Source organism: Phaethon aethereus (genome assembly GCF_964289735.1).
Source record: "Phaethon aethereus genome assembly, chromosome: 3".
Taxonomy (NCBI): domain Eukaryota; kingdom Metazoa; phylum Chordata; class Aves; order Phaethontiformes; family Phaethontidae; genus Phaethon; species Phaethon aethereus.
In genome coordinates this window covers 6,705,540-6,732,181 of record NC_138576.1, presented here as the reverse complement: position 1 = coordinate 6,732,181, position 26,642 = coordinate 6,705,540, and the positions used below count along the sequence as shown (strand labels likewise).

At 42.6% G+C, this 26,642-nt stretch overlaps 1 protein-coding gene across 1 annotated transcript; it reads left to right on the top strand.

Annotated features, from left to right (window-relative positions):
- Positions 1-1,203: 1,203 nt before the first annotated feature.
- On the top strand, positions 1,204-25,962 carry CYP39A1 (cytochrome P450 family 39 subfamily A member 1; the record flags this gene model as incomplete). The annotated part of the gene is made up of 12 exons (XM_081998411.1): positions 1,204-1,380; positions 8,371-8,506; positions 9,798-9,972; positions 12,442-12,591; positions 13,123-13,216; positions 14,755-14,853; positions 16,721-16,811; positions 17,840-17,973; positions 18,839-18,934; positions 20,553-20,641; positions 24,253-24,340; positions 25,891-25,962. The coding sequence occupies 12 exons, from the start codon at positions 1,204-1,206 to the stop codon at positions 25,960-25,962; spliced, it is 1,401 nt and encodes a 466-aa protein (XP_081854537.1).
- Positions 25,963-26,642: the final 680 nt, after the last annotated feature.

Below are 26,642 nucleotides of genomic sequence, written 5' to 3'. Positions count from 1 at the left end.
TTGCACTGGGGAGCCTAGAACTGGACCCAGCACTCTAGATGGATCTCTCTAGCACTGAACAGAGGGAGATCATCTCCCTTGTCCTGCTGGCAATGCTTTTCCTAATGCAGCCCAGGGTGCTATTGAGTGCAAAGGCCCCTTTCTGACTCATGTTCAACATGGTGTCCACCAGGACCCCAGATCTGCAAGACTGCTTTCCACCCAGGTGGCTGCCAGCCTGTACTGGTACATGGGGTTGTTCCTACCCAGGGGCAGGAATCGGCATTTCCCTTTGCTGAACTTCATGAAGTCACTTTTTTGCCAAGAAAGGTTGGACCAGATGATCCTTGAAGTCCCTTCCAACCCGGTGTTCTATGATTCTATAAGTCCCTGTTTACCCATTTCTCCAGCCTGTTGGGGTTCCTCTGAATGGCAGCACACTCCTCTGGTCAATCAACTGGCTTTGTATTGTCTTCAGACTTGCTGAGGGTGTGCAGGGGTAGGCTGTGAGAGCACTTCCGAGGGTTTTTTTATACTTTGTGAAATCTGTACATGATTTCGGTGTGCCACTTCCACACACACAAAGAAACCAGTCTGTTGTCTCTGAAATCTTGCCTTCTGACATTGCAGTGATATTATAGTGGCCACCAGCAGGTTTTGAATTGTCAGTTCAACTTCCAAAGCCTTTCTCCGCTCCTCAGACAATGGACACATTTAGTCTTTAATGAGATGATCTCAGACAGGTGAGAGATACCTTACTGCTTCAGGTGATGCCTGCAGGAGTTTCTTGCCATCCGCCTTGCTCAAAGCTAAATGTCTGCAAATCACAACTTCTTTGCTTTGTAATCTTGATATTGCCAAAAAATATGTTTTTTAACTGAAGAAAGCGATGCACTGTTTCACCACAATGTCCCCGGCTGCTTGGGTGGCCTTCCAGCAACTGGTGCAAAGTTCAAGGATTTGTCACAGCGACATCTGAGTTTTGCAAGCAGTGGAGTTGGTCCTTGTCCCAGAGCGGAGGAGAATTGGCTCTAACTTTTCCAAAACAACGGCTTGTCCCCTGGGCTGCTTGGTGCTTTGACATCTTGTCTCCATGGCAGTGATCAGCTGGCAAGACTGATAAAAGAGGCCCTATTCATTGACTGGGGTAATCCCGGCCAGCGCGGCCGTGCAGGGCGCTGCGGCAGGCGGAGCAGCTGCTGCGGCAGGCAGCGAAGAGGCAAAATGGCTCTTGCTGTCCTCTTGGCAGCAATCCTGGGACTTCTTATTGTCAAGGCTGTTTTGTTTCAGCTGAGAAACCCGAGCTCCCCTCCTTGCATCAGGAGCTGGATCCCTTGGTTTGGAGCTGCGTTTCAGTTCGGGAAGGCTCCTCTGGAGTTTATAGAGCAAGCTAGAAGCAAGGTAATGGCTGTGGTGGCGTGCCTGCTCGTGGGTGCATGCTCAGGGTGGCTGCCTGCACGGGAAGAGGCAAGGAGAAACTTCTGCATTAAGTTTGCCCCTTTCCTGTCACGTTTTATAACATCAGGAGCATTTAGATGGTGAAGGATCAGCTTTGTACCAGTAACATTGCTAAGTTGTGGATCCAGTCCAGGAATGATCTCTGTGCTGTGATCATCCTGCTTGGACCTGCCCTCTGCTGTTTTCCTTTTGCAGTCTGCTATGTGTTAATCTTGGTTTCAGGTAATGTGGAAAGCCCTGTGCCAGCTGCTGGGACCAGGAGACTAATTATTTGCATGCCTGAAGTTAGGTGAGATTTCTGAGTACCAGCCGGTGTCCCTCAAGATTCAAGAGAGACACAGGCATGCTTGGCAGGCAACTTTTTCCATCCTAAAAAACTGACCAAAGACAGGTGTGAAGATTTACCCTGTGGACATGCCTTTCTTTCTCTATGTCTGTCTGACAGAGCCTAAATTATTAATTTAGATTAGATGCTTAATTTCTAGGCAGCTAATATTAACTGACATAAACCCCAGTTTCCCATTTTCATTCAGTGACGATATCACATGCTACTGCAATATAGTCAGCCTCACGTGTTCAGTACTGAGGGATCACGCAGCCCACTACTTGCAAAGCTAGCTAAAAATGAAACCACCGTAACCTCCTGAAATTTGAAAAAAAAAATTAATAAGTACTGGATGTTTAAAATTTGCTTTCTCTATTAGAGAAAACTATTAGTTTTCATATTTGTATGTACTTCTTTGCAGCCATGGTTGTTAGAAACTGATGGTGTTAAATGAAAGCAGAGGTTCAAGTATAATCAGCTGAAGTGTGAGGCATAAGAACATGAAGAGCTGTCAGTCTTGTATTAAAACACATTAGGTGCACCATAGAGTGAGCTCATATGTATGATCTGGAGTTCTTTGGCTTCTTTGAGCTTAGCAGGCTGGTTTTAACCTATATTACTATGTCTTTCCTGTATCTTTCATCTATGCGTACCACGATCAGTTATTTGTTCATTCATCCTAGGGCAGAAATGTAGGTCTGGAAGAAAACTCATTCCAGTACATTCTCCTATCATTTCAGAAAGCATGCCATATATTCCTTTAAACAAACTCATCAAGCCTCACTTAAAAAAAACCCAGTCATAATATTTCTTTGAATCTTCTGATATGAGGTTGTTAGTGAACGTCCTTGTTCTAATGAAAACAAATCCTGGTGGCAACCAGATTAAAGCAGCCTGCCAAGCTGTCCTTTCCAGTGCATTCCATTTTGGGGACAGACGTTTCACCATGACTTAAACTTGCTTTAGTTGCTTTTTTTCCCAGGAAGCTTTTACAAAAATCTCTTAGACGAAATTTTAAAACAAACCTGACAGAAGAGTCCTTTCTGGGGGTTCATTCACAGATTGAATGAGCAAAACTTTTACATACTAAAGAATGTATTGAAGTACAAATGCAAACTTAGAGACTCTGGGTCCATTAATTTTGATGTTCATTTGCCTGGAGACCCTTTAGGCCGCTGGTGGTGCTATGGCAGCTGCTGACACATCTGAACACACCGTAAGCACCTGAAGGACTTTATAAACCCCAGGTTTTGTCAGGACAGAAACTAGAACAAGAAACACTGTCAATGGTAAAAAAACTCAAAATAAGGCAAAGAAGAAAGAGAAGTCTTTCTTACATATCTCCCCTTTACTGTGTGCTTGCAGATAGGACCTTTCCTTTGACTTTTTTCTTAGTCCAGCAACTCAGCGTCCTTATGAGTTGTGACCTCTTCCTGTGGTCCCCCTGGGCCCAGAGGGACCTTTCCATCCATCACCCCAGGCTGGCTGCCTGCCTGCAGCACTGTTGGCCGGCAATCTCCCTGTCCCCAGGGAGGGCTCCTCTCTTGCTCTCCCCTTCCTCCCCTTAAACACCCCAGGCACGTCTCCCTGCCTTCCCACCTCCCACACTGGCACGATGTGCTGAGGCCAGGAAAGATAAGCTTTTTCCTGCCTGCTCCCTTTTAAAGGAGTAAGCACTGTAGCATAGTACAGCCAAGTAAAACAGGTGCTGCTGCCAAAAGGGTCATTAACAGGCGTTACAAGGGTTGCAAAATACATCTGCAATAATTCCAAGTTCCTTTGTATTGCCAGAACAGGGTTAAGTGTCCATAGTATGAGCAAGCTGCCCTCGTAAAAGTTAGTGCAGAAACAGGCTCTAGGAAGTGTGAAACCTCTTCAGCTCCGTAGGATCACCTTCAGGGGAGACTTTTGCAATTAGAAGATAACTCCCCTGGATTAATCCTTCAGTCTGTCAAAGTGACTTTTCTTTTTCTTCCTTAAAGAGTTAGCTTTCTGTGTATATCCCTCACTGCTTTTTCCCTCAAGCCCTGGAGTAACACATCAGGCTTCCACTGCTTCCAGCCTGCACTTTGCTTGAAGTTCGCTGCTTCTGTTTTCCTCCCACAGAAGAAGATGTGGGCTGGAAGAATTGTCTGGTTTTCCCCTTGTGTCATCAGTGGGTCTAAGAAAAGAAAGATCCCCTATGCTAACAAAATGTTTAATCTCTGGTCTAATAAAAGATACCACCTCTAAAGCTGCCTGGCTAGTTAAAGCAGTTTTGCAGGTGGTCTGGGATGGGCAGAGTGGGTAACCAGAGCCACCACACAACATAAAATACAGGTAGAGCTGCTTAATGAGGGCTTCAAAGGATGTGATTCCTCACTTTGCCTGGCAAACATGATAAGAGTTAATAAGGAATTTCAAATGCTTCTCATCAGTTTGCTAATTAAGCTAAGAAGAAAAGTTCTGTTAAACCCATGAGATTGTTCTGCATTGTTGTATGGACCTGTGGATCCATACATCACTCTCGGTGTGTTTGCGTTTGGGACGTGGTGCCATGTCTCAGGACTCAGCTAGATGCCTCAGCCTTGTTCCCTGTGTGTGGTTGCGTGAAGGATGGCTCGCTGCATTACATGGCAAGGGACACGCATTCTGCATGTGGTTTGGTGGAGGAGAAACAGGCTGGAGAAGAGGACAAGGCTTCTGGTGGAGAGTTTCTAGAGACAGTGTCCACAGCTGAGTCACTAATGGTCTGTGACCCTGGTACCATGCACAGAAGACCAAAATGCTAAAGTCCCTGAGATAGAGAGGAGACATGGCATTGAACCTGTGTGCATATGTGTGCCAAGGGAGAAGAAACCAGCCCTGTGCACCTAGCTCCCAACATGAGTCTTGACACAACTGCAGCTGTCTCAGCCGAGAGTGGTTGCTCCCTGCTTGGCAGTGCCCCTGGGAAAAATGGCTCTTTCCCTGATTTCCTTCCTTTGGGATTTTGGAGAACATCCTGCTGAAGTTTTTATTTCTCTAGAGTTACTTTCATGTGAGGTCCGATCTACCTCTCATCATGGCACTGCTGTTTTATGTGGTGTTTCCCTGTCCTTGGGAAAGAAAGAGCTTTCGTAAGTGAAAGTAGCTTCCTAGGCCCTAAATCCTAACAGGGTTTTTATTTTGCTTTCTCTATCTCTCTATGTCATCAGGCCTCCTTAAACACTGTCAGACAGAGCAGTAAACTGGGACACAGTGTTGGCAGGCAATGCCCATGCTTGGTTGGTACCCACCCGGAACACATTGATGGTAAATGCAGAACTGCTTAACAGCTTGTTCCAGTAGCTGATTTCATGACATTAGAACATCGGCATAATTATACCCGATGAAAAGTCTGTTTATTCATGTGTCTGTCGTGAACAGCAGCTATTAGTAGATGCTCAGTAACAGGGTGTAAGGAGCACACCCAGATGAGAGTACGCTGCCTTCTGCTTTTCCTTCCCAGCTTCTGGCTGTCAACAGTTCACGGACTTCCTAGGCTGGAATTTGCATCCGGATGATCTGACTATTGTAGCCTAATCCCTTTTTTTACCCTGTGTGTAATTTTGGCTTCCACAGCATCCCATGGTAATGAATCCATAATTTAACTATGAACCGTATAAAGAAAGCTGGTTTCAAATAGGTGCCCATTAGCCTTTACATTATGAGAAACTGGGAATAATTCTTCTCTTTTCACCCTTACTGGGATGTTAAATCCACTTAGACTCCGTTTATTGAAACTTCCATTCATACTTGCCATCCTTTCACTTTTTCTAGCTCAGTATATCCTGCTGACATGAAATGGGCAGAGACACACAGTAAAGTGAATGTGTGAGCACAGGATGGGTTTAGATATTTGCTGTCCTTTCTCTGCTCCTTTCCTAGCAAGATGAGAGCTCTAAACTAATTATTAGCACTTGTATAATAGATCTCGGGGTCATTTCAGAATGTGATTCTTCCAGGCTGCTGCCTTCTGTGATGTTTCTAATTTTTCTCACAGTCTAGACTTCCAAATGACTCCAGATTATGTGCAAACTTTTAATTCCTTCTTCTAAGGAATGAATTAGGAATAATTTAAGAATTATTTAAGAATTTAAGGCCACACATCCACATGTCTTCCTAAAAGCTGTATTGGGCTCTTCTTCAGTACATCCTATTTATCCACTACTAATTCTGGTCTTTGATAATGCTTGTAAAAATTTGCTGAGTACTGGAATGGACTCTTTGAGGCTTCCCAGGTCCTCCTTCAGGAGCCCTTTAGAAAAGTACCATGTTGCCTGTCTGTCTGCCTGTCGCTGAGGGTGATTTAACAGATCACGGTAGGTAGTTCTGCAACTTCATATTTTGATCCCTCTAGAGTTTTGAATTGAAATCTTTATGACCGTTTTACCTAGCACTTGTTTAAGTCTATTCTACTTAATACTTCCTGGTCTCCATTCATCACTCAGAGTCAAGGGCTCCAGAGTGGGACTTGTCTTAACTGATGTAATTGCTAGCTCAGATTTCTTCCCCACTTGGTTTCTTTACACCTTGAGCATTTATCAGGCTCAGCAACATACTGGGAGACTTCCTGCAGCCGGTATGTTTGGAAAAGTTGTTATTATTGGGGGTGGGATTGCCATTAGCATCTTGATCCTCAAAACTTTTTTAGTATTTTAATTTTACATTTAATTTATCAGATATCATATTTATTTGTAATTTCCTGTTTGGACACAAAATTCTGCTTTCTGAAAGATGTGTCTTTGCATATCCACCATCACTGTGCTGTACAGCGAAGCTGACTTGTTCTGGAGGTCCTTTATGGAGCTTTTTTATTTTCAATTTTTTTAATTGGTTTAATTTTAATTATTCTAAATAGATTTCAGTAAATGGGATGAGATCTACAAACAGATTGTGTAGGTGTTTACAAGTAAGGAAGAGATCCAGGCTTTACTGATGGTCAGTGGACACGCAGTCAGTCCTGTCAGTGGAGTCTAAGAGCAGTTCAGCTCACCTTCGTAAATAGAGGTGTGTAGTACTCCTCAGAGGAATAATTTTTTAGGCTTCCTTAACTACATAGACTCAATCTCTGTTGTCTATAATGGGAGCTTAGGCATCTTGCTCGCATGTATTCATCTACAATAAAGTGTTTCAATCTTTAATTGATTGCAACCTTAAGTGAATAACTAAGTTTTATTGCAGATTGCTGTTAGTTCAAATTTTATTTTATTTTCAAATTCGTTTAAGTACATTTTAATGTTAATTTAAAATTTAAAAAATCTGATTTTAAAACAAACACTGTATAAATTCACTGGTTTTTATCCAACCTGATGATGAGGACCTGCTGTTATCCAGAAAAATCCAACCGTAGCAATTTAGCTATTACTAAAACAGTATTTTTTTTATTATCACCCAGAGAGTTTAAACAGTCATTCTTTCTTTAATAATTTACAGTTGAAGGACACAATCAAAATTCAATCTTTTCCTTGGCTTCAAAGAGCTTTTGATGAAGCAGGATTTACAATACAGACACAGACAACAAAAGAAATGGTTAAAGTCAATGGCATAAGCCGTGTGAGCAAGGTGGATGCAAGACTTTTCAGCATTCCAACAGAAAACTTTTTCTCACCCTTGTCAGCAATGTAACAGACCACCTGTGTCTGTGATTCTGTAACCTGGAAAAGACAATGAGGTTCCCTGATGTGTCTAGAGACTTTAGGAAACCCCCAAACCTTTCCATATGTACAATAACTTGCCAAAAGAAGATGGTGTGCATGTAAATGTAAATGCCGGGCTTTTGATTTCCAAGGCTTTTGCAAGTAAGCAGAAAATGTCTTCACTAAAAAAAGATGCTAAAGATGCTTCATTTCCTAGTTTTGATTTTTCTGCCTAAATCTGACAACCAGTAGGTACTGCACATTTGTTTGCTAGTTTAGAGTATCTACAAATACCAGTGATCTTTTTAATACTGTGGGAATTCTGAAAACTGAAAGTTTTGAGAGGGGTCTAGGATATTAGATTAAGGGAAAACAAAAAAATTATTTATGGTATCAAAAACCTTCCCTGAATATAAGTCTCAACAAAGTTGTTAGCTATTTTGATATTAATCTTTAAACACCTGCACAAGAAAGAGATTGTTGGTATTAGCAGAACTTTTAAACTAGAAAATAATAAAAAAAAAAATTAAAAGGATGTAGGAGTGGGGAGTTTTTGTTAAAAAAAATGTAGACTGAAATAGGTAGGATTATGGATTTTTACATTGTGGGTACTTTGCTATAGCAGCCAAGAGATGCAGTAGATAATCCATCACTTGGGTTCTTTAAATCCAGGTAGGTTGTATTTCTTGAACTGTAATGTAATTCAAATATAAAATATTTATCTTGGACAAGGAATCTCTTCTACTCTGCAAGAGGTCAGGCAGGCTCCTGTGACGTTCCTTTCTGGCCTGTAAGTGTACAAGTCTTGGTCTGATTCATGTTCATCTTGGTGCACTTCTGAGCCATGAGGTACAGAGAGCAGGAAGGACCAGGTCCTCCCTCCTGACCTCTCGGCAGTACTGAAGTCCTGTTGAGGTCCCCGCCAAACGTGTTAACAATACAGTAATATGAAATCTCTGTTTGTTCCAGCATGGGCCTGTATTCACAATATTCGCTCTCGGAAAACGGTTTACTTTTGTGACTGAGGAAGAAGGAACTGAAGCATTTTTTAAATCTAAAGACTTAAATTTTGAACAGGCAGTACAACAAGCCGTCGAGAATGCAGGTAAATGAGACCTAGCTCTTTTTTAATGAAAATCAAATATAGTTACCCAGGAACATTAAAGTCCATTGGCTTTTTGATCATGCCGTAAATACTTATCTTAACCCATGACTGTGCTACGAAATGAAGGCGAAATGAAATTTCTTCATGTGGATCCAGCACTGTAAGCCTGCAAGGTCATTTGGATTCAGACTTAAGGGATCCAAGGTTTCTGAACCAGGGACTGTTATTACTTTTATCATCAGGTAACCCCAGTTTGAGATCAGGTCCTTTTCTGTGGCTAGACACTCTACCTATGTGTACCAGGTTTGGAGCAATAGTACATTATCCTATCCCTTAATATGAAAAATCAGCTTGTAGCAATAATTAGTTGTTACCCTGCAGTACAACAGTCATTAGAAAGCGATGAGTTATATATCCCATCCGCAGTGGCATGCTCCATCAGCTCATGTGCTTATCCACGTGGAATCTCACAGACAGGAATTCTTCAAGTAGTTTGGCAATTTTGGACTGTGAAATGAGAGAGAAGCAAGTTGGCAGAGAGGTTGAATCACAGAATCACAGAATCCCTGTGGCTGGAAGGTGCTGCTGGAGATCACCTAGTCCAAGCCCCTGCTCAGAGCAATATCAGCGATAGCAGGTTGCTCAGGGCTGTGTCCTGTTTGGTTTTGAGTATCTCCAATGATGGATACTCCACAACCTCTCTGGGCAACCTGTTCCCATTTGACCATCTTCACAATAAAAACTTTCCTGTGTCTCAGTGGAATCTCCTGTGTTCCCCTTTGTGCCCATTGTCTCCCGCCATGAGAAGAACCTGACCCCACCATCTTTATTCCCACCACCAGATATTTAGCCACACTGTTAAGATCGGCCTGAGCCTTCTCTTCTCCAGGCTGAACTGTCCCAGCTCTCTCAGCCTCTCCTGATATGACTGAGACAATGTACTATAGCAGGAAGATCCAAACTATTCTTTCTTGGATTAATTTATTTTTCATTTCAGTCAGTTTTTGGGGCGCATGCACATCTCTCTACCTCCACACAGAAGCTGGGCAGAAATCTCTAGATTGTTGATTCTGGCATTGAAGCTTCATGAGGCAGGAAGATGTTACTGGCAGAAGCAGAGGGCTCACCAAAATCTTTGCAGGATTAGAAGGAAGCTTTCTGGGGATTTCACTCTAGGAAAATGAGGGTTAAGGCATTTAAATCAGAGTCACAAGTTATGTGTAAAAATTTTCACTCTATCCTTCAGTGAATATCTACTTTCCAAAATATTTCTGTTTCTTTTTGTATTTAGTTTCTGTCCCTGCAGAAGTATTTTATCAGAACCATGGTAACCTCTACAGCATGATAAAGGGAAAAATGGGTCCTTCTAATCTGCACATGTTCACAGGCACTTTGTGTAAGGAACTACATGAGCACATGGCACACCTGGGCACGGAGGGCACAGGCGACCTCAATGACCTGGTAAGGTAAGGGAGTTTTGCAGCACATCTGTAACACATGTGTATCCTATATATGGGAGCAAAGATGTTACTGTAAAGTAGGTAGAGCTCAGGCTCTCAAGTCTTAGAAAAACTGTGTCAGGATATTCGTCACTGCTTCAGTTTGAGGTGGCTCACAGAGAGGACAGTGTTTCATCTAAAGGTGTTTCTCCCAGCTAGGAGAAACATCTGAATCACCTATTTGGAAGAAAAAAGAAAAGAGCATCTTCCAACAAACCCTGTTTCCCAAAAGATGGGATAAAAGCTTCACATGTTTATAAAGAACTTCTGAACAGACAAAATGCTTGATCTTCAGCACGATGAAAACTTTCCCTGCATGTTTTGAGCCAAGTCTAGCCCAAAACTTAAATAAGACCTCTGCAACTGACTTTGCTGCCAGAACTTCATCCTTCATGTAAAAAAAAAAAAAAAACCCTTTACTGACAGTTTCATGTGACGACAACAACAGAGCTTTTTACTCCTCCTTCTTCCTGATCATCTGGGACAACAACTGTATCTTGCCTGTCCATCAGGACTACAAGTTGAATATTGCCTTTGGCTTGAACTTATTTCTAAGACCTCACATCACGGAATCACAGAATCATTAAGGTTGGAAAAGACCTTTAAGATCAAGCCCAGCCACCAACGCGACACCACCATGCCCACTAAACCATGTCCTGAAGGGCCATGTCTACTCATTATTTGAACGCCTCCAGTGATGGTGACTCCACCACCTCCCTGGGCAGCCTGTTCCAATGCTTGATCACTCTCTCCATAAAGACATTTTCCCTAATATCCAGTCTAAACCTCCCCTGGTGCAACTTGAGGCAATTTCACTCTATTGCTTGTTACTTATTACACCTCACCACAACCCCCTTTCAAGTAGTTGTCAGACCAATAAGGTCTCCCCTCAGTCTCCTCCAGACTGAACAACCCCAGTTCCCTCAGCTGCTCCTCATCAGACTTGTGCTCCAGACCCTTCATGAGCTTCATTGCCCTTCTTTGGACACGCTCCAGCACCTCAATGTCTAGGTTGTCTTTTGCTGACTTTTTCTGTGTAAGAGATCTAAGATACAGCCTTTTACTGCAGCTAAAACACTGAGCACCTGTCACTTCAATTACTGCAATTTGGATTAACTGGGGAAAAATGTGGGGGAAAGGGGCTTTGAAACCTCACAGCCCTCAGTCCTACCAGTCTTAATAATGGGGTGCAAACCCCCACATTCCATGGTGTTCCCCTACCTGTCTTCTGAGATGAAAGACACATCTGCTTCTTGTGAAAAAACAGACAGTCATCGAATCAGTAGCATGCCATGCTACTGTCTGGTATGCTAATATTTTCTTATTATTCCCCTATCTGAATCCACCTGTGGTCTTTTACTTGGGCTCAAGGTTCTGAGGGCAGAGATGGACCTGTTGTTCTGTGCTGTACTGGCACCAGCACAGACCGTGGTCCACAATGGGGCATGAGTGTACAAGTCCTACGTGAAGCATGCATGGCTCCCGAAGCCATCCCTGCACCCCGATGCAGCCTTGGGGAACAGGGCATTATTTTCCCACTGCCATGGCTGTCATGGACACCGGCCATCAAATCCCAATCAGCTGCTATTTGTCTAAAATTAAAAAAAAACAAGTCATAGGCTAGATGGTAAACTACAGAATCCGTAAGAGCCATGCGCAGTGAATCTGTGCTGAGTGTGATCTGTTCTTATGGTTTTGCCCGGTAGCGCAGGGTAGGAGAATTGGAACGCGATGACCTGGATAATCGTTTTTGAGCTGCCTCAGAATTAAATCCAGGGAGCCAGCAGGTGGCTCCATCTTCCTTATGATCTGCAGAAAAGCAAGAAAGTGAAGGAGCCATTGCCTGAAATATGTGTTCAGCAGTGGCTGGAACCCAGCAAAGGCTGCAGAAGGGTTTCTCAGAGCTCGAGTGCAGGCTGAAGCGGTCTGGGAAACGAGCTCAGAGTTTGCAGCGTAACACAGGAGCAAATGGGGAAGGAGTGAGATAAAAAGAAAACAAAAAAAAAACATTGTTCCGTCCAGCAGAGCTGCAGCCAGAGGAGGGATTATCTCCCGGTGTGTGGTTGCAGAAGGGGTTGTGGAATGCCCGGAAGGTCCACATGGGCTAACCTGAAATAAGAGGGGTGGCTAATGCGGAGAAGGGGACTTCAGTGCCCAGAGCCTTTCTGTCACTGCTCAAGCGACCAAACGCTAACTGGTGAAGCTCAGCCACATGCAGAGGACTAGCCTGAGGTCTGGGTATCTCCCAGCCTCTGCTTAGAATCTGCAGTAAGGGTGCGAGTGAGATATGAGCCTTGTGCCAGCCCTTCCATACTGGTGTGATGTGACTGGAGTCCTGCACTTCTACTGTTGGCAATTCAGCACACTGTGTCTGACCTAAAACTGCTGCAACAGCTTCTGTATGGCCTGTAAGTCATGGGATTCTCGTCCTTGCAGGCATGTCATGTATCCGGCAGTGGTGAACATTTTGTTTGGGAAAGGCATCTGCCCGACAAATCAGAGTGAAATCAAGGAGTTTGAAGAACATTTTCAGAAGTACGATGAGGACTTCGAATACGCTTCTCAGATGCCCGAGTGCTTCCTGAGGTAACAGAGCGGAGATGATGCACAGGTGCAGCACAGTACTTGCTGGGATATGAACCATGAGAGACATTTTCCCTGTAGGATCATGTGCTGTCTTTATCAATGGCGCGCTTTTGCGCCAGGCAGGCTTTCAGCTAGTTGCTTCAAAATAGGTCTGACCTCGTCTTGTGCATTTTCCTGGCATAAAGCAGAAACAACCTTGCTTAGGTGGGCAGGGTCCAGCTTGGACCTGTCAGGGAGCAGCAACTGGGCAAAGGGCAAAGGCCTGAGCCTAAATGCGAGTCCCACAGTGAAAACCTGTAGTGGAATATATAGGAAAATCTAGTCTTGCAGTCACAGGTCCTGGCTGCAAGATGAGGTCTGGCCAAGGTGAAGTCAACACTACTGTCAGTCAGATTGACACTTGACTATTCATCAACTGACTGCTGCCCAGGGGCTTTTGGAAAGAAACCAAGGAGTCCTTCTCATGGAAAAGGAAATGTTGGTTTGTGCTGCCTCAGTTAAGTGCTTCTTGTTTGTTGCTTTTCTTTACAGGAACTGGTCTAAATCCAAAAAATGGCTTCTAAAATTATTTGAGAAAGTAGTATCAGATGCTGAAAGGACCAACCCTTCAGAGACCACATCCAAGGTAAACAACCAAGGCTATGAATAAGATTACTTCATTGTATATTCTGACTGAAGGAATGGAGGGCAGGAATTGGGGGGTTGGACTAGATGACCTTTAAAGGTCCCTTCCAACCCAAACCATTCTATGATTCAATGATTCAGTTATCTGAGTACTGGAAGAAATAAGCCAAATATGTCAGCTTTGAAAGCTGGACCTTAACTGTCCAGTATTGGTGTCACCTACATTAGGATAGGCCCATAATTTTGAGTCCTACTCCTCAATTTAGTTTATTATTTCCTACAATTCTGAGAATGGACATCTTCCACTGGGGAATTTTAAGCCAAGGGTTCAGAGCTATGACCCATCGCCAGCCTCCGGTATCGCAGCTGCAGTGAGCAGTTGAAAGAGGTGAGAGAAAGACCTCTTCAGTTGTTTCTCTGAGGGCACTGTGCTGTGAAATTTCAAAACCTTACATGTACTATTTTTAGACGCTGGTGTAGAGTGAGTAGATCCTCCAGCAGCCAGACTAGTAGAAAATAGCAGATTACTGGATTGGAAGCCAAGTACTCTAAATATTGATTGTGTCAAAGCGGTGATAAGTTGTGCCCCTGGTTATTCTCCTTAGCTATGGCAGGAATTCTGTCTATACGCCTGACAAACGTGAGGGCAGACTGGCCTGGGAATTTTGATCTACCCAAATGATTCTAGAACAGATCATTAAACAAACCAGGTTTTATTTAGACTTTAAAAGCTTTACATACCACAATTTCTTTCATAAAATAAACCAGAATAATGGAAAGAAAGAGAGGGCAGGAGAGGGGTGGTGAGAGGTAAGAAGGTGCAGGAAGTAGGAGGCACAAACTCAGTGTCTTAGATTAGGTGGGAATTTGGAAAAAAAAGCAGTCATTTTTTGTTCAAGTTCATCCTTTTCCCATCTGAAAAGTAGACAGGGAGCTCTGCCTTGCATGCGTGGTTGCTCTGTATTTAAGGAAATACTATAAACAAAAGCTGAGCCTAGAACATTACACAGTTGCTATAGTTTCAAAGAATATCGAGCCATTGCAGTCACTGGTTAGGTCACTGACAAAGCTCCTGCAACTAGGGAGTTTGCTGATATATCAGACCATCTCTTCATAACCTTTTTCGCAGGAACAGAGAGAACATTTTCTGCATTTCCATTCATTCAACTTGTTCAGTCCCATTTTCAGGTTCTTTAGAGAAGTAGGAACTAAAAAGGAATACAGATTTCTTTTTCCTTTCTTCGACATACAAGCAACAATGGGGAGTGAGGGAACCAGACAAAAAACTGTAAGGAAATGGAGAGCAGTGCAAGTGTTCAGTAGGGATTTACGTGGTGCATTGACTTCTTCTGGCCCTTTGCCTGTGAGTCTCACTTCTCGTAACAGCTGTCATCTCTACTTTGTGACTGAAAAAACCCCCGTAATTTATCTTTGATAAACTAGTCTTACATTATATCCTTGAATTCTAGTAAGCCTTACCCTAAACTAGATTTTAATATATATTTGGAAATACACATTATTATCTTTTATTTATAACAGACACTACTGCAACATCTCCTGGATAACTTGCAAGGAAAACATCTAGCTCCCAATTATGGTCTCCTCATGCTCTGGGCTTCCCAAGCAAATGCTGTCCCTGTAAGTACGTCAGCTAGAGAAACACCTTCTCTCTCTCCTGTTCAAAAGCCTGTATTTGGGAAGCAAAGACTTTGAACCAGAGGTCACACACACTGCACGTATTCCAAAGAAGGGATTATCATGCTCACATGCATCACTACAGATATACCCAGGCTGCAATGTCACAGAAGCAATGACAAGAAAAGCTCTTGTATTTTTCTGAAATTATGATGTCCCCTGTCATAACATTTTGGGAACACGTGTCTCGTAGATGTTAAGATCACAGTCTTAAGCTGTGAAGAGCATTTAACTCTACTTCGAAGCACTGTGGCTGTATTATAGTAGAGTCTCTATTTTAAATAGCCTGGTGTTACCAATTGTAAAGAATATCAAAAGCATAATATAGACTAACTTCATCTGTGTGCAAATCCTTGAGTGAATTTGGCTCTTTCGCTTTTGGGGATCTGCTGTACAAATGCCAGTGTTGCTTCAGGGGAAGAAAAGCAATAGTTTGATTCTACTACCACTTAAGTTTTGTGTATGTCAGAAAGGGATTTGACAGATTAGTGACACAGATACATGCATGCTAACAAGCCCAATATATCTAACACAACTTAGGCTGACCAAAGACATTTATAGGAACTTCTCAGATGAAAAATCTATAGCAGCAAAAACATCCTTTATTTACCATGACTACTAAGCTCTTTCCAGCACAGTTATGTCCAATTACAGATGTGATTTAGAAAAAAAATTATAGTCAGTTATTTTTATATGTACTCCTAAATGGATATATCTATGTTTTTGTAGATTGGATATTACTACAATTTACCCTAAAGGAATTTCATCCATTTCAGTGAGGTTTCTGTGGATTCACATGTTGGTATAAGCAAGAGGCACAGCATGCTGTCTGTTATCAGGATAACTGACATTCCTTCCACGACTTTATCATTACTTACTTCTGTAATAGTCAGCTGTAAATAGACATACAGATATTTTGTTCTTTCTCAGAATAGTCACAACCACTGTTCTGGTGACTGGAATGATGAAAAAAGGCCTTTCACCTTCCAAGGGGACTTTTTACAAGCGTGTTAATCCCTTTTATCTGAAAGAATTCCACCTCAGCCCACGAAGTGAAGCCACAGTGTACAAGAAAACTAAGCTACCAGATTTGTTTTGCAGAAGGAGAACTACATCCATGTGGGGCTATTTAGGAAATAATAGTAAGAGTTCTCATCCCTCACCAGCACAGATGGCCCACGACCAGATCTGTGTGCAGACTGCATCTCCCGCTAGCTCAGCAAGAGGAGAGAGACTCCTGGCAGTGCTGCGAGTCCTTCTGGTTTCATCTTACTTAAGAGGATTTTCTCCTTTCCTAAATTTCTTGATTTTCAACTTCATTGCATAATCAGTTAGCAAATTATTTCTAAAGAGGATATACTACTGCTTGTTTTGCTGTTAATTAAACCTTTTCCTGCCCTTTTTAATGTGACTCACTGTTACAGTGCCCTGCAAATTATTTAACATAATTTCTGCTAATATTAGTAAGAATTTACTATTTAATTTTTTTTCTATTCTTGCAGCTGAATTTAATCACACACAATGATTTAGTAATTCATTTTAACACCTGTTCATTTGAAATCAAAGAAAGGATTCTGTGTTTCAAAGCTCTATAATGTTCACTGAAGATAAGTACACAGCAGATGACTAGATCTAATCTCCGAGGATCCCTTAGATGTGGATTTACCTGGAAAGCACAGCTCCCTGTGCATGCCAACAACAACAGGCACATCCAAAAAAGTGCAAATGTTTTCACCTGCCTGTGATTTGCTACAAAGATACTGTAATTCTGTTCCATATTCCTGATTTAAGTACTTTCATCTCTGTTTAGATTGCATTTTGGACCCTTGTTTTCATACTCTCTTACCCTTCCATTTACAAGAAAATCATGGAAGATCTGGCTTCTGTTTTTGGCAAAGCAGGTAATAAATCCAATCTTCTGGGACCTAGAAATCACTTATTCTGTGTTGGCTCAGCACATGGCCAATGGTCAATGGCTGGGAATAGTGAATGTTGCTGCTGAGGGTACTACTGATAACATAGGGTACAGCTTCGAGTTCTTTATTCAGCATACGCACAAGATATATTTTTAAGCAAAACCACCTTGGATGTTAGCAAAAGAACTGTGTATATTTATCTATTCATTCTACACCTGTCATTTACACCTAGATTTGTATTAACCAGTCTTGTGCTTTCTTCATGCATCTATGATAGGGTCAGCTGATGTCTCTCAATTCAGCTGCTTTTCATGGTGTGGTGTTCACCAAAGCTACAGCTATTCTGTGGAAAGAATGGGCTAGGAACTGTCCTCTTTTCTCTCATCTGAGGCCAATTTGTCCAGCATGATTCACTGCCACATGGCTCATCTCTTTCCCACAAAAAACAGTCACCTACTGGGAGCAGGCATTCACCTATGCAGTCCCCTGAACAATGCTTAGACTTTCATGGAAGACTCTTAATTGACATGGGTCAAAACCACATCAAGGAACATGTCAATAATTAACCAATAAAGATAATTATGACCCAGTGCTTAAGCCTTTCTCCTGTCCCTGTCTTATTTGCCAGTGTTAACATAGCCCAAGAGCTCAGACGTGGCTTCTTGTCTTGGTGCCTACAGTCCCTTCGATTTCTATGCAGTGTTCTACCAAAGTACCGAAAAAGTCCAGGGACTCTTAACTTCCAAGATGACCGTTGTTTGGCCTCTTCTGGCCAATGCCATATCTACAGCTACCTTAGAGTTATTAAATTATCTTCAATGGCTTTTCTTAAATTGTACTGATTTTGATCCATTTATTTACTTTGAACTATAAAGAAAATTTCTGGGTGTAAACAAGGTCTTAAAGTCTTGATGTACTCTCTCAGAAGGCGTAAAGCAAGACATGTCAGCATGTATCAAAACAAGTATGAAATCTAATTTTTACACGAAGTTTTCTTTCTCATGCCACAACAGGTAAAGCTGAAATAGAAGTTTCTGAAGAGGACCTTAAGAAGCTCCCTTTTATTAAATGGTGCACTTTGGAAGCCATACGGCTGAGGTCTCCAGGTGCAATCACCAAGAAAGTAGTAAACCCAATAAGAATTCAGGTGAGTTTCTTTTTTTTTTCTTTTTTTTTTTTTTTCAAACGGATGCTGTATGATTTGTCTGGAAAGTGGCCTCCCAATAGATCTAGATAAAATTAAAATAGTAGAGATATTCCACAATCTCACATATATCTCCTGTTTAGTTTAACAGATTTTTTCATCATCATTATTTTAATTGTCATTAATTTAAGAGTGGTTTTACTTCTTTTGCTCATAGTCTTACCTTGAGTTTTGAATTGAATTTAACTGAAATTTAATTGAGCTGGAGATACTGTGCTGGTAGTATATGAAATAGTAATCAGACACAACAAATACAGTAAAAGGCACCACAATTTAGTAACTGATATAAGTCCTTCTTTTCTGTTTGTTTTCTTCAGTGCCACTTAGAGGGGAAGTGCCAGCATTCAGGAGTCTAACAAATAAATGTTTCAGAGAGAAACATTGTCTTCTAAGGGATTAGCACTCATGCCCATTGAAGAAATTACTAAAGTCCCATAAAGGTCTATTGTCATAGAAGTCCTTCTATGAATTTCTTTGTGTTTTGAGGGAAGTGCCTAACAAAAGATTTAGAAAAAAATACCAGTTCACATGGTACATCAAGAAGTGGGAAAGACAGAAATAATGTTTCTGTTATTTCTATACCTGAAAAACCAAAGGAGAACAAAAATAGTCTGTTTAGGCCTTATGGAAAAAAGGGCAACAGCAAGAAAAAAAGCTGCAAACATGTAATATGCCCACCCCGGCTTTACTACCTTCACTTGTTCCCTGTCAGTACCTTCTGCTGATGGACGAGAAGTACTAAGGAAGGACTGTTTTGTGAGTTGAACCCGTGATTTTCTCTTTTCTTAGAGTTTTTTCTCCTTTTCAGAATTTCACCATCCCTGCAGGTGACATGCTGATGTTGTCACCATATTGGCTGCACAGGAATCCAAAATATTTTCCTGATCCAGAAATGTTCAAACCTGTAAGTTGTCGCTCTTAGCCTGGGTATTTTGCTGTCTTTCCTCCACCTCACCTATTTCACAACAGATGCACATGGACAAATTGGCTTCAAGTTGGTATTCCCCACCGTCTGGAGGATGGCCTTGTAGACAGAGAAGGTGTGCACAAAAAGGAGGAGCCTGTAGGAATAAGCAAGACTTTAAAGTTCAGTTTTATATTCCAAATCATATGGTACTACTTTCTGTAACTTTGATCTTGATTCAAAGCCCACCATGGAAAGACCCCACTGATTTCACTGTTGAACCCAACTCCAAGCACTCTCCTCTCCCTGGCATCTGTCGGTATAGCTCATCTCCACGTATTTACCCAGGCTCATCAGTCTTTCCAGTCAGATGATTTCTGGTAGGTATTAGCTCTGCTAATTCAGCAGCTCCTCTAGAGTTTCTTGATTATTATTCCACTCCACGTGGCAGTGTGGGCAGGCTTGTAACTGCTCTTTTTAGCACCATCTGCAATAGAACAGTTTGTCTTTTTTATAGAAATACATCAAGGAGTAATTTAAACAAAACTTGCCTTCTAGAAAAATTTTCAGCAGTTTGAAATCCCTCATAACAATTCCTGCCTGTTTGAAACCCTAAGCAGAAACCTTGATGCAGCAGCTTATTTGTTTAGTAACATTATTCCTAAAAGGCAAGCTACCTTGTTTTTTAGAAACTCACCCTTTTTCCATGAGGAATAGGTGAGTATCCCTTGGACATTGCCATTCTAAATGGTATCGCCTTGCTTCACCACTGCTGAGACTTTTTTCCTTGCCTTTACTGGATTTTGATGCTACAGGTTTCCTCTTCAGAAAGCTCTAACCAGCCCAAAGTGAAAAAAAATCCAAAATAAACAAACGAGATTACATCTTCTCTAAGACAGTTTCATCAGAGAAGGTAGCCACTATAAACTTGGCAGGGGGTTATTTGAAGGCCTTGGTAGAGTTGCACTGAGTTTCTGGAGGCTGGTATAGTTTGTCACCCAGCATTCAAGAGATTTGCTTCTGTCAGTGTCACCCACCCAAACTTTAGCTGATATTGCTTTGCTCCTCATGTTGTTCCTTTTCTCTTAAAGCAACTCAGGAAGGAGCAAGGAGCCCTCTGGGTTCCTACAGGCTGGTTTTTCTCAAGCTCATACACCTTGCACTTATCTGTGCACAGCATCTTAGAAATGGTTTGTGTGCAAGACATGTGTGAGCCGTTTGTGTGTCATGATACAGTTTTGTGGCTGAGGGAAGGGAACGGTTGGACATTTGCTTTGGATATGCATATATTTAAAAGGAAAAAGGTCTCATTTTTATAAGCATTTCAATAGCTCAAGAAACAGGATTTAGAAAAATGGGGAGATATAGGAAGAATGCTTTAGGGGTGCTTCTGAAAGCCTCTCCAGCACTAAGTATTTATTAAATGGGACCCTCATGTCTTTCCCTGAGTTGGTGCTGACTTTTGAATCCAGACTCTAACAGGTTGAATGCAAAAAACGGCATTAGTGCAACTTTGTATTGAGGATTAGCTGTCCAGGGTCATTTTTAGCCTGGAGAAATAAAGTTAAGGTTTATTTATATAAGGCCGATTTGGAAAAAAAAAAGTTTCTTCCCACAGGATCGTTGGAAAGAGGCAAATTTAGAGAAGAATGCTTTCTTGGACAGCTTTGTGGCATTCGGAGGAGGGAAGCATCAGTGTCCAGGAAGGTCAGTGAAACAGCTGGCGTTTATTTATTCCCAAACCCTGCAGAGAAAAACTCTCTTGAACTGGGCTCCTCTTGCACTTGGAGATAAAGTGTTTTCATTGCTTTGCTCTTTGTCAGTCCCCTAATGTTCAGGATTATCTGGACCTTGTTTAAGCTGATTTGAAAGTGGTTTCATTCCTGGAAAGGACAGGTTAAGTCACAGTAAAAGCAGAATCTGAGACATCAAGGGATGACCCCCAGGGAGGAAAGTCAGCCTAACTCTGCTGCTGCTGAGGCACCTTTTCATCACGGGAGAATTGTTCCACTTACAACCATGCAAGTTTACAGACATGGGCATTTAGGTTGCCATAAACCAGTTCTAAACTAACCTAAAGAACGTTTTTCTGGTCTGAGACTCTCTTTCCATCCTCTGTGATGCCATTGACATCTTTGCTAATCTTCAAATGTCTTAACTGGCTCCTCTCTATTTAAATCTTGTCTTTGCATTAAGGCCCACGCAATTGTATGATGGCTTAAATTGCAGATCCTGTCTCTCTTCACTCCTCCAGCAATGCCAGCCTCAGTGCTTCCTGCATTCCTTCTGCTGTTTTCTCTGCTGTCCCTCTTCCTGGAACAAGTCCCAGGGAGCCAGCTGCTCCTCGTTTTTGTGTTCAAACATCTCTCTGCTCAGTTCTCAGCCTTCAAAACCTGGTCTCCTCTAAGAAGCAAGTAACCAAGAATCCTTTAAACTAGTCAGTTTAACTCCAGAGTCCCATGTGGAGGAAGGAATCTAGAGGGTGTTGCAGAGATCTGGATTCTTGAATCTGCACCCTATAGCAGGCTGGACATGACTTGCAGATAACCTTTGTGAAGGCATTAAAGACATTAGCAAAATGAATAAAACTGCATTCACCATTTAGGCTTGCCAGAGGAAAGTGCTCACTCACTGCTGTACCTCCGTGACTTGTACCATAGTCCTGAGCTAAATATGAGCACAGCCTCATTGCCAGCAAGGATGACAGCAGAATTCACAAAAAGCATCCGCAGGTACAGGACAAGCTGCAAAACAATGTTTCTGAAAGCTGCTTGTTTATATGGACTGAGCTATTTCTTTGTTCAGGCTGTTCTCTGGACTCATAATACCTTTGAAATAAGTTTGTGGTTAGAAAGGACATGGTAACATTTCTACATAGGCAATGGATGGAGAATCTTTTTCTTGCTGAGAAATAAAAGGTCCTTTCAAACCCTTTGGCAGTCCATATGGTAAAACACACCTTCACGTTTTTCAGCAATAATCCTAAAAGAATAATGTGGCGGTCTTGGAAGAAAGGGAATCAAATCAAAGGATGTATCTAGATCCCAGGTTGCAGATTTCCTTGGTATGACCGAACGAAACAATATTTCAAGTTTAAGATGCATTTTCATTTAATTCAGTGCTGGCATTTGTAAATGAAATGTATGAAATGTATGAAACATTTGATTTCTCCATTGCAAAAGTTCATCATGAAATGAAAAGCTAATTTAATCAAACTGAAAGCTAGAAAATAATTTACTTGTCAAATATTCTATGAAACTGATATGGGAAGAGCTCCTACAAAACCATTTCTGAGCCATCTTTATTTTACTTTAGGTAAATTTAGGAAAAATTTGATGGCAATGAAGCTACTTTTGTCTAACCAAATGACTATTGCCTGTGTGACTGTGCTTATCTTGCATGACTCCATCTGTTGTCTCCTACCTTATGCTGACATTGCAAACCCTTCAGCACAACGGCAACGATTTCATTCTCCGACTCCATTTACTGCAGGACGTCAATCCACAGCTGGGCTCCTGGGTTCCAGCGCAACACCAATACGTAGCAGTGCACTGGGGACGAGATTTCAGAAAGCTCATCTTTGTCAACCCCCCTGGTCACTAAGTAAAACGGGAAGGCAGCAGAGTTCTAGGGGAGGCTCTAGGACTTGGTCATGAAAACGAAAGACAGGTGGGAACTAAGGGACATTTAGATGCAAGAAACCTCATGGTTTCTGCTCAGTACAACGTGCTGTGGGAGAGAGGGACACACTGGGACGCTGCGGTCCTGCCTTTCGCTCCTGGGCTGTCCCTCTGGCCACCCCAGGACATGTGTGTTGCTTGTCATCCATTGTGTCTCAGCACCTCTGTTTGCCGAGCAGAGTAACAGCAGCATTCTCTTTGGAAAAGCACTTTGAGATCTAGGGGTGGGACACGCTGCAGTCGGTTGCGGTTATATCCATTGCCACTTGGACCGATGGCAGATGAACCCCACGACGGGTACAGAGGTGTCAGAGCTGGTCAGCCCGCATCCAGCTGTGCTTGTGTTTGAAGGCCAGACCTTTCAGGGCCACCTAGAGGCATTTTGGCATTTGGCCACATCATGGTACCTCTGTGCCAATGCAGTGAGAACGGCTCAGAGGCAGCACCTCAAGCACCAGGAGCTCAGGACCACACTGTGCAACCAGCACAGTGACTGTAAGGAGCCCACCTTTGTACGGTGCCGCCCGCGTGGCGTCTGGGCTAGCAAGTCCTGCCTGACCTGAGCTAATGTCCATTGAAATATCTCTGCACTGCATTCCCCTGAGCTCAAGGTCACCAAAAGCTTCCTATCTCAAGGTAATCCCAACGTGAAATCTCAGAGGTTATTTGGGTCTGAAAGCTACGCCAAAACAAGCAAGCATCCTCCCGCTCCAGAGCGCAGGGCGGCTCAGCACACAGATCTGGATGGCTCTGCAGGAGTTAGCTTGGGTCTCTTGAGGCTTATTAGCTTCCCCTTCACGCCTGCCAGGCCCAGTCCAGGCTGATGCCATGTTCAGCCATGTGGCCTTCGCCCTGGTGAATTCCCCAATAGCTGTTTTATCCAAGTTTTCCAGCATCTCTTAGATAATGGAAAATAAACTGTGTAGAAGGGCAAGGTAGTATTACTATTTTAACTAGGTATTTAAGACTTCTGTCTATATCTGCAAGTGAGTAATCCCACGACTTGGCATAGGTGCTTGCTAGTAACAATGCAGAAAGCTCCTGTACGTCTCGACATTAGAAAATAATAGCCTAGATGTCACCTGCAGTTATCTGAAATCTTCTCCAGACTGATTAAGAAAGACCTTTCTTGAGAGAGTTAGAGAAAAAAAATCATGCCCTTGGGTCTCATACTGCATTCTAATGCTGATGCATTAAATAACAACTCCCGCTGTCACAGCTACTCTGATGTCATTATATAACTTTATATAGCACAATTAGTCATATAGCCTTTTCTATATTTGATTGTCTTCTCACTCCTATGAAGTTATTTCAAGTCAGCAAGCGTTACAAGAACATAAATATTTACACAGTGGAAAAAACCATAATGATAAGGGGCTGTTTTAAAATAGGGTGTCAGAGGGATACTGTCGGTCTAAAGTTTCACCGGAAAGAAGGGGCAGCCGCTACATTCGGCGTTCTTCACTGAGTAATGGAGCTGAACAAAGCCACAGCATATTTTCCTACTGAAGATAAACTTTCAGGCAGAACTAGCACTGGAATGTAAAACGTGTCAAAGACACCCCGTTTCCTATCTGAGGAGAACAAACGTGTGATGGTCAGGCTGGACAGCCAACATTTTCCTCCCTTTTCTTGCAGGTGGTTTGCTATCATGGAAATCCAGTTGTTCATTGTGCTATTCCTATACAAATATGAATTTGTGCTTTTGGATGCAGTACCAAAGGAGGTAAAAGATCCATGCATTTATATAGCATTCCATGTCTTTATATCCTTCACTCATCACACTCAGCTGAACAACCGTGCTTAACTGTGGTTATGTGTAATGAAGCAAAACTTAGAGAGGAGTGTTAATAAAACACGTAATGAAGAACTCGATCTTCGTTTCAACTCAGAAAACCCAGAGTAACTCCAACAATGTTAGTGGGGCTGCACTGTCTATACAAGAAAGCGCCTACAGGACTATTTTGTCTCATCATTGCCTAAACTTTACAAGAGATTTTATAATTGCTTTCTGCCATTCACAACGCAAATGAATATGGAACTGGATTATTAATACTTTCAAGATATGAAATCAGATGCAGCACTTGCGGTGCTCTTCCACTACGTTCAGTGGGGGAAGAGAAATGATTAGGGTAAGACTGTACGAGCAACAGGGACACAGAAAGGTTTTACCATTAAGGGAGAGTGGCAGTTTCCACTCTCAGCAGTAATTTTCTTCTCCATTTGCCCTGTGTCCTTTCCACTTTCCAAAAATCATTGTCTCTCACAAACATGGACTGCTGCGAAATCGACATGTCTGCCCGTCACAACCTAATCGTGACACACATCCCCTGTAGCTAAACTACCAAGGAGAAGAGGCAGAAGTTGAGAGAGGCATGGGCTTTGTATGATTGCTCTTTAGGCTGGAAGCTGGGAGCTGGGAGAACTTCATTCCTCTGCTCTCCTTGAAGAATGTGAGATGTTGATTCAAGAAGTGGTAGAAAGTCCACCCAGAACAGGGAGGAAGGCTGCCTCTTCCTGACTGATGGTGTATTGCCACATCAGCTCTCACTGAAGTTGATTGTAACTTGGGTCTGCACCCACAGATTATGTTGGTGAAGGTATTCATTAGAGTTTCTTAAGATCTCACAGAAACATAGAATCACAGAACTGTTTGGGTGGGAAGGGATCTTTAAAGGTCACCCACTCTAACCCCGCTGCAGTGAGCAGGGACGTCTTCAACTCAGTCAGGTTGCTCAGAGCCCTGACCAACCTGACCTGGAATGTTTCCAGGGATGGGGCATCTACCACCTCTCTGGGCAACCTGGGCCAGGGTTTCACCATCCTCATGGTGAAAAATTTCTTCCTTATATTTCATCTGAATCTGCCCTCTTTTAGTTTAAAACCATCACCCCTTGTCCAGTCACTACAGGTCCTGCTAAAAAGTCTGTCCCCATCTTTCTTATAAGCCCCTTACTGACAGGCTGAATAAGGTCTCCCCGGAGCCTTCTCTGCTCCAGGCTGAACAACCCCAACTCTCTCAGCCTGTCCTCACAGCAGAGGTGCTCCATCCCTTGGATCATATGTCATCCTCTGTCAGAGTGAGTGGAACAAAAGGTAATCATGAAGGCCCTGCTCAATGGCTTCAGCAAAGGGAAGACTCACTCTCAGTATTTGGTCTTGGTTCTCTGAGACCAAAGTTCCAAGAATATGTTTGTATCTTAATATTAAAGCATGATGATAATTCCATTAACTGAACTAACTCAAATGTTTCTACTGATTTTTGTCTTTTTGCAGAGCCCTTTACATTTGGTGGGGACACAGCAACCCATGGCACCGTTCCGGGTCCAGTATAAGTGCCGGGAATGAAAGCTGCCCAGCACTAACTTACCTTCCTCTGCCACCCACTCCTGGGCAGATGGATGGACCACTGAGCTGCTTCCTTATCCTACATCTTCAGATAGGTTCTCTGCCTTAACAGATCTTAACTTCAACTTTACACGCTGTACATACTCAGTGTTGTGTTACGCCACACCAGTATAGTTGTATCTGTGCTCCTCACCTGATCGCCTACCTCCTAGTATTTAAAAATCAAGCTCTCCTGCTGCATTGATGATTTGTGGGCCAAATATGCACAGATTTTGCAAATAACCTATATACTAAACTCACTAACCAGACATTCAGGACAAAAAGCTGCTACATTTGGAAATTCTGCATGGAAGTTGTGCTAGACCCAGGGGAAAAGCAGATCCCTTGGGCCAGGTCGCTGCTTCCTTCAGGTGTCTGAACCAAGGCCAAAGTGGGGCCTGTGTAAGAAATCAGGCTGGTAACTCCATACGCTCCCCAGTGCTGGTGTGCACAAAATACAGGACAGTGCTGAGCAAGGATCTCAGGATCAGATCCTCGGCCACAATAAACTAGCGTGACTTACGTATCGCTGCCTGTGTAGGTACGTGAAGATCTGGCCGGCTCTGCCTACAGTCGGTGCCAACATTTTGCAAACAAAATGCAATTGTAATGGAAAAATTGCAAGCATGGGAAAGACTGGG